Below are 8779 nucleotides of genomic sequence, written 5' to 3'. Positions count from 1 at the left end.
AAAATCTCAGATCTTCGAGCTATTTTGATCAGTGAAAGCGGTGTCATTCAAACATCTATAATTTTGCAGGAGGTTACTTGATCTTCTTGTTCAAGTCATCGATAAACGTGTATTCATTGGACACATGGTTCTCTCCTGGTAAATCTTGAGCATGCTGAAGAATTTGGACTATCAAAAGGTTCCACTTATCCTCAAAAACAACAATGTCTCTACTTCGGCACGATTGTCATTTCAGAAAACTAATACTCCGCACACATTTCTGATGAGCAAATTGCTGATGCATGATCAACGTGTGAATCAGAAACATACCAAGTCTGACGTTAGACCCCATCGGTGATCGGTGTTTTTGAATACAACATACTTTGGTCCCAGTAAGCGGAAAAATCAGCAACTTGCGAGTCAGATGCATACATCTGCCGATGAATCTCCGTCGGTTTCTCGAAATTTGAATGTATCTTTTAGTTTGACTGCTGATGAAAACTAACCTTGCAACAAGATTTAAGTGATTCCACCGTAGCGGAAGCCACCGTAGCGGAGTTAAGACATCGGTGTGGACGAAGACTTTTGGTGTCTCTTTGAAGTTTAAACTCTTCACCTTGCCCAAAGTGTTCCAGAAGAAAGCCATATGTTTAGTGAATAAATAGAAAATGCTCCCATTAATGACATGGTCGAGAAAATAAGTCACCTGCAAAAACATAGATTATGAGACAACGCAGTGTTCAATGATCAGAATACCTTAGGATTTACAGCAAATGGATCAATCTTGTGGAAAGTTAATGCTGGAATTGAACCTTGTCCTCCAGCAATCACGTGAAGTTCATCGATGAGCGTTTAGAATAATTCCGTTGCCAAATCGAAGTACCCTTCAAAACAACTTCCTTGCATTCGACGAGCAGAGTTTCAAAATTGAAATCTTGTCATTTTCTGCTTGCTTGTTAGCGAGCTTCTTTATTGTCTTATTTTTATAAACATCCGCAACAGATGCCATTGTGACCTTTACTTGTTCGTGATTCTTCATTATTATATTTATTTCGACCTGGTTGTGCGTCTCCTTGAATTGCTGCTGAACATTCATCGAGGAGGATAGGATATGTTCTTCTTGTTCGGATTCAGTGGACATCTGAACGACGGTTGCGAAGCTGCTCATAGGCATCCGACAAATATGGAATCCCACGACTTCGTTCCTTGAGCATAGTCTGGAAAATAATCATTTTATCACTATTTGACTTTAAATTCAAAAAAAGCCTACGCCCATTCGCAATTTTTCGACTGAGGTAGTTAAACTATTTTTAAGCTCACCGTTTGTTATTTAAACAGAACATCAAATCCAGCATCTCGTACATGAATTCCTTTCGCAGTTCCAGAAGGTTCTTTGGCAACCAAGTCGTCTGACGCACACAACAAACCATCTTGTTTCATGAAACCGGGTTCAGTCACGACGTTCACTCATTCAACAACAAAAAAGGTTCCAGTTCCAGGTATCGGGATTGAGCCTCTCCCTCGGTGAGCATGTTTTCCCTTTTGGAACTAAAACCAGGTCGCCTTCTTTCAGAATTTTTGAAAGGTGAGATCTCGTAGTGGAGCTGCTGAATGCAATCGCGGTTTTACCTGAAAATCAACGTAGTGTTGGTCAAAATTCTGAAAATGCAAAACTTACCTTTTCAGTGCGCTAGGAACACAAAAAGCAGACTTCGCGCTCCCTTTGTAGTCCGGAGTCGCTCGAGTGACATTGTCGGGGCATGTGCCGTGTGACGTTTTGGTACCACAATAGCCTTGAATCGATGTCGGAGATGCGGCTTGTTGCGCTCAATTGCGTCCATAATATCGTTTTCAACTTTCAGCGTCATAACGATGACACTAGGCAAATACTGATCCGCTTGAAAGTCCGAACGCATCAAAACCATTCAAAGCAACCGCCTTGTTGTGAAGTAGCTGAAAATTTCTGATTTAGTTGAATGTCTCAAATCTTTGAAATGTCTTACTTCATTGCGAGATGTGCTACATCATCGACATTACTCCATCCATTGTGATGTTATACAAAAGTCTTGAGTATTCAGAGAAAACGTCTCCGAACCAAGAGTTCATGAATAAAACTACACCTACGCCCGCACTTACCTTTTCAGATTAATTTTCAGAGTTTTTCGACAGTTCAACTGTTAACTGAGGGAAGATTTTGAGGACTAACTGACAATTTCACAAATTTTATCGATGGAATACGACGTGCTCGACTGTTCATCCCAAATGTTTGTAACATTGGGTCAGTAACAGGAGCAAACGATGTTTTCGAATTCTGGTATTTCAAATAAGTTATATTAGATCTCAAAGAAAACCTGAATTGCGAAAAATGGACACCGCGAAACCACAAACGAAGAGAACAGAAGAAAGGTCACCAGACTGTACGAGGCAAATGATTACTGACAGGGAGAAAAAGAGGAGACCGGCGAGAGAGTGAGAGAAAGGTGGAGGGACCATAACGCGAACGCTAATGTATCTTAGATTTACTAAGGGGAGAGCAAGATCGGATGCACATTGCCGAGGTCTGTTACTCTCTCGATAAGAGTTCTCGGGGTCAATTTTTGTAGGTAAGATCGCCTGTCGATGAGAGACACACCAACCGACCAACAGGCGGAGGCTCACAGATGAGCGAATCTTTTGCAGAGACTATCTCTGCCACTTGCACACGAGTGAAGGCAGAAGAGGACCTGTTATTGATTTTCACATCGCGGCGCCCACCAACCCTTCCTTCATCGCATGCCCTCTCTGTCTGCGTCTCCAGTCATTTATACAGTGTGCGTCCACATTTATACAGTGTGCGTCCATGTCGAATTAACAACCAAAAATTTAAAAATTAAAATTAGCAACAGCTCAGAATTTTTTTAATTCAAATTAGCATCAACTTCGAATTTGAAGGAAAAAAGTAAGGCTATAAAAAAATTTAAAAAATAACTTGTGAAAGCTCCACAACTACATAGTGCAAAAGGCAACTTCAAAACGGGTCGAAAGAAATTTGAGTAATAGCACCAGTACACGCAATCAAAATTGTATTGGATAAGGAAAAAGTGTGACTTAGAGGGAAGTATAGGTTTCTTAAATGCAAAAATAAAGGAAAAAAAAGGAAAAAAGTTGGAAGACAAATCATTTACAGATAAACCTGTGCGAACACGGAGTGATAACACTCATAAAAGCTTATCTATCATCAAAAGGAGAAGAAATGTATAGAATATTTAACACTGGAACATTAAGAGGGAAAACACCGATTATTGAGGAGAAAAAAAAATCGAATCGCGAAATGTGGATTTTTTAAATTTAAAGCACCGGGATATTTCAAGTTTACCATTTATTAAAAAATCTAAAGGCCACAACTGGGAGTGTTACAATTACCTAAACTACATCTGATCATATTTTAATACTGATAAAAATGGGGAATCCTAGACAATCAAATAGAGGAAAAAATGATGAAAATCGACTTTTGTCGAAAACAACGTGAAACCTATTACTGTATATGGAAACCAAAAGTCATTGAAAAATCGGGCTCATCAATGGATAGACGGGGAGCAATGAATCGAGTGATACGCTAATTTGAAGCAAACTATTAGGCAAGGTGAAATGTGTTATTTCTCCAACGGTATTGAATTGGTTCAGATGGATCCACTCCGGGAATCGCCTCATCCAGAAGATCCAACAAGCTGTTGTAGTGGTATCCAGACTCGCGTTGATCCTCGATAAGTGTATAAAGATCCGCAATCCACGTGATGTCTCGGTTGGGAAAGTAGCGATATGGATCGGCATGCTGAAATGAGTAAAACATTACATCATGGGATTAGTATGACATTTTTCTTTGTTTTTTACAAAAAAGGATGAGTAGGAAGAAGTTTTAAAACCGCTTGTTGTCTGCCTCGCTGTCAATCAAAAGACTCCTTAATAAATCATCGTAAAACCTGTAATAAGAGAGCAAACGTTTTACTTTTAGCTACATTAACTCGGTTCCTGCCAAAGATATAAAAAATATGTCTACTGATAAATTGTTTATCGTAACATTATAAACATTTTATCAGTTGACACTTCTTTGACATCTTTTTTAGAAACTGACACGGAATGACTCCTAAGTGTTACCCTTGAAAAAATTGAGATCTATATGGTTGGAAAGAGAGTAAAAAGTTATTTTAGAATCCGAAAGGAATAGTAGATAAAAAATTTTTTGGGGAGTTATGGAACATACCAAAGAATGGCTATATTTAAAAAATCATATCTTTGTCTGTTTTTGTTCGTTTGTTTAGATTTAAAAAACAATGAATAGACAATTTATTGATATTTTTTTAAGTTTTTTAATTTTTTTTCTCATTGATTGGATTAATGATTTTTTGAAAAAAACTGAAAGATTTTTCAATATCTCAAAAATCCCAAGTTAACTTTTTTTTTCTTATTATGACCATTGAACTCAACACGTTTGATTTACTATAGAAACATATCAACACCCCGGGGGAAATCATGCTCACACAAGTTATGCCAAAAAATGTCGATTTTTGGCACTTGGCTTCTTTGAATTCGTTGTCCTCGGCGGCCGGTATGACTACGGCCATACTTCTTTTTGTGATTTTTACATGCATATAGTTAGTTTAAAGTGTTTAAAACACAATTTAGTAACATAGAAAGTCAATTATTCGAATGCCGTAATATGTCTTAAAATAGCAACTTTGAAAAAATCAAAATTTTGACATGTAATAGGGCATATCTATGGTCAAACTTGATGAAAACAGCCAAACTCTTTTTTTAACATAATTAAAAGAACCTAATTCTATCAACGGCTCAAACAGGATTTTGAGTTGGGCCCTAAAAATGAAAATATTTACGATTTTCCGAGCCTGACCCTTTCTTTGGTAAATTTTGACAAGGGTACACCTATAATCTATAGTTGAACTCGATGGAAACGGCCAAACTTTTGATTCATTTTCTTATATTTTTATTTCATGGTATTAAATGTTATATATGTAATTTAAGGAAAAATTCGGAGCACAGTTATTAATTTACTAATGTTTTCAATGGAGATAATGGAGCATAACTGTAAACTTAAAAGAGGGCTCTCTGCTGGAATCCGAGGCTCGTAAATGAACAGAGGCCCATAATAATTGAAGGCCCATGAAGAAATCAGTGGTCCAAAAAAATCGGAGTTACAATAAACTTAAAAACAAAACGTAATAAATATGAAAAACAATGTAACACAAAAATGAATTTGAAACCGGAAAATAATTAATTGCAACTTCATTTTTTGCACCACCAATAAAGCTTAACTCAAAATTCTGTTCAAGCCGTTGAAAGAATTAGGTTCTTCTAATCATGTTTAAAAAAAAGAGTTTGGCTGTTTTCATCAAGTTCGATAGATATGCCCTATTACAGTTTGATAGATATGCCCCATAGATATGCCCTATTACATGTCAAAATTTTGATTTTTTCAAAGTTGCAATTTTAAGACATATGTTACTAAATTGTGTTTTAAACACTTTAAACAAATTATATGCATGTAAAAATCACAAAAACAAATGTGCTCCTCACCATACCGGCCGCCGAGGACAACGAATTCAAAGAAGCCAAGTGCCAAAAATCGACATTTTTTGGCATTACTTGTGTGAGCATGATTTCCCCCGGGGTATTGATATGTTTCTATAGTAAAGCAAATGTGCTAAATTTGATGATCATAATGAAAAAAAGTTAACCTAGGATTTTTGAGATATTGAAAAATGTTTAATTTTTTCAAAAAATCAATAATCCAATCAACAGGAAAAAAATTAAAATTTTAGTTCTCAAATGTTCAATTAATTGTCTATCTACTGTTTTTCAAATTTCAACAAACGAACAAAAACAGAGAAAGTTATGTTTTTTTGGAAATATAATCATTTTTTGGTATGTTTTGGGCCATAACTCCCCAAAAAAATTTTTATCAACTATTCCTTTCGGATTCTAAAATAACTTTTACGCTCTTTCCAACCATATAGGTTTCAATTTTTCAAGGGTAACACTTGGGAGTCATTCCATGTGAGATAATTTAGTTCAAACTTAAAAGTGTGGAGGCCCTTCTATTACAGGTTTTACGGTAATCAATACCGACAAAAAAAAACAGAAACTTACGAAAGCTGATTTTTTGTCGAATCTTTGTTTGTTGTCAGTCAAGAACGGGGTGATTCCAATGCACTGCATGATCAGGAACACGAGTGACTGAAGGTCGTCAAAAACCGAGTATCTTGCCGAGCGACACATATGGATACTTTGATGTCTGGCGCACATACGAGACTTCTCTGGTGGTGGATTGATAGGCTCGCAAACTCCGAAATCGATAAGGGTTATCTCGAGGAACTGAATTTTTGAGAATTTGAATTTTGACAAATTGGAATTTAAAATTTGAACTGTCTTCAGTCAGGGACCCCAATATCAAAGTTTCATGACCGTACCCAAAAAAAGATTATATAAAATTAAGACTAGGGCTCAAAACCAGCTGTCAATTTTCTCCTTATACCTATTATAAAAACATACCCCGTCGACGCTCATATCCATCAACACATTTTTGTAGTGCACATCTCTATGGACAAATCCAATGGCATGAACTTTTTCGATAAGTGTGAATAGATGATAGGCAATCCGGACTGCATTTTCTGGAGAAGCCGGTGATCTTGCAAGTACTGTGGCGAAGGTTTCACCTTGGTAGGGGATAACTGAAAAACGCCAAATTCAATGAAGTTGCATTATAATGTGTTGATGCCCTGAAATGTATTGTTCTAGTTCTAATTCAACGAAAATGCCGTATTTCCTCTAATAGCAGCTCACCCCGCAAGGTGCTTCGACAAATAGAAGCCCATGGGCGTTTATTAGAGAAAATAGGGAAATTCAAAATTCCATAAATTTTGGAATTTTGATTTTAGAACTCGACAATTTCTCAATTTCCGAATTTTCTAATATTTAAATTTTGGAATTTCAGATTTTCAGAATTTTTGAATTTTTTTCCCGGATTTTTAGAATAACTGAATTTCGAATTTTCAGATCCTGGAATCTTCTAATTGTATAAATTTGGAACATTAAAATACATTTCAGTAGCCTATAGAAAACTTACCCATACAGAAATGGTCAATGTTGTCGGATTCAATGATGAAGTAGTCCAGCAGATCGGTGAATCCCTTCTCGTTCTTCATTATGTTCAAAATTCGCCATTCTTTGAAATGTGAGTATTTAAAAGTCTGCGCCTTGAGTAGAAGACGACAATTCGGTCCTTTTGTGTCTCTAATCTCGAATACTTGGGCAAAAGCACCGATGCCGAATTCGTTATCCACTATTTCGTATTTTCCGATCGATTGATTCACTTCCAGTTCCAAACGTGGCCTGAAATAATAATTTTCGGTGACATCTAATTCGAAAAAAATTACATATTCATTTTGCAAATTGGTAGCGATTCCGAACTTGACGAGAAAAAACGAATGAGTGGTGCAAGGTGGTTCCAAGTACTGGGTGATGCGTCTTTAAGTAGTGTTAGCAGCGTACCTGTAAAAAATTTGCATTTAAAGTGATCGATAAAGAACAAGTATAATGCCAATTGAAATAAGAGTAGAAAAGGAGCTGATATATGAATAAAAAGAGTAAAAAAAGAGTAAATTAAAAGTTAATAAGAGTAAAAAAAGGATGTAATTTTTTTCCGAGAAAAAAGATCGAAATCGATTATTTTACGTTACTTTCAAGTACCAAAATAAAAGAAAAAGAAACGTAAAAATGCAGGGACTTGCGTACCATCATGGCAATGCAAGACACCAATAGTGTGCGGGGCACGAGGAACGCGCAAACCTAATTGCCTTCTCTCCTCGCCATAGCCACCTAGAGGAAGAAATGGCCGTGTGTGTTCATGTGTAGGGACCAATCAATAGAAAGGCCGCATCATTTTCTTTTTTGTTTGTCTGTCCGTTTTTTTCCCATAACGGAAGTTTCTCACTGAAAAAACCCGCCAGACAAATTTGATCTATCTTTGAAATTTTGGGGTTGGCAGGTCAAAAACACAACAAGAAGAGATTTTACAGGGTGCGGCAAAAATATTGGAACAAAACATTGACGCAAGCTGACGCGCTTCTCATGGATTGCTTCAATATTTAGAATCTTCCCTATCTCTTCAATAGTGAACTTGCAAAGTTTGGCTCCATCTCATTTCAGCGGTCCCTAGAGAAAATAATGGTCCGTCGTGAAAATAACGGTCCGTAGGGAAAATTACGGTTCGGGGAGAATGTAGCGGTCCGAAAAAAAATAACTGTTCGGGAATCACTTGTAAATCTTTTTTTCAATTAATTTTTGATTTGTAATAATACATATGTTTTAATTAATTTTTAGCGAATTGAAGGAAAATTGTAATTTGTTGATATTAATATTAATATGTAATTAATATGTACTTAAAAAGTTAAAAAAATGTTCAAGAACTTATTCAAAAAAATTGAAAATAGACTAGAATAATCTAGAATATCTTTCCAAATTCTAATGATACCGTTATTGCTGGGATGCCACTTTTGCTCTTTGAGCTTGGTAACCTCTATTTTTGTAAGAAATATCATAAACATTTTTTTGGAACTTCTCTCAGTTCTAAAAGATTTTAAAGTGCTTCGGTTTTCTAAAAGGTTCCAGCAGCTTACTGAATTTTTTCAGATAATGGATAGTTCTGATAATTCTGCTGAAATTCAGTTGAGAAATCACACAGAGATGTTCAGCAAATTCTAGAAATTTCAGTTAAACCCAACAAACTTCAGCTATTTTCGTAGGT

The 8779-nt window shown here is 36.2% G+C and overlaps 2 protein-coding genes across 2 annotated transcripts; both read right to left on the bottom strand.

The window, feature by feature from the left end:
* Positions 1-1109: 1109 nt before the first annotated feature.
* CBG27681 lies at positions 1110-1847 on the bottom strand (the record flags this gene model as incomplete). The annotated part of the gene is made up of 2 exons (XM_045239591.1): positions 1110-1196; positions 1764-1847. The coding sequence occupies 2 exons, from the start codon at positions 1845-1847 to the stop codon at positions 1110-1112; spliced, it is 171 nt and encodes a 56-aa protein (XP_045099521.1).
* A 1745-nt stretch (positions 1848-3592) lies between these two features.
* CBG14423 lies at positions 3593-7417 on the bottom strand (the record flags this gene model as incomplete). Its single annotated transcript, XM_002644474.2, has 5 exons — positions 3593-3790; positions 6124-6348; positions 6526-6704; positions 7100-7365; positions 7410-7417. The coding sequence occupies 5 exons, from the start codon at positions 7415-7417 to the stop codon at positions 3593-3595; spliced, it is 876 nt and encodes a 291-aa protein (XP_002644520.2).
* Positions 7418-8779: the final 1362 nt, after the last annotated feature.

Source organism: Caenorhabditis briggsae, assembly GCF_000004555.2.
Source record: "Caenorhabditis briggsae complete genome, chrX, whole genome shotgun sequence".
NCBI classification, from domain to species: domain Eukaryota; kingdom Metazoa; phylum Nematoda; class Chromadorea; order Rhabditida; family Rhabditidae; genus Caenorhabditis; species Caenorhabditis briggsae.
This window is presented reverse-complemented; position numbering and strand designations above follow the sequence as displayed.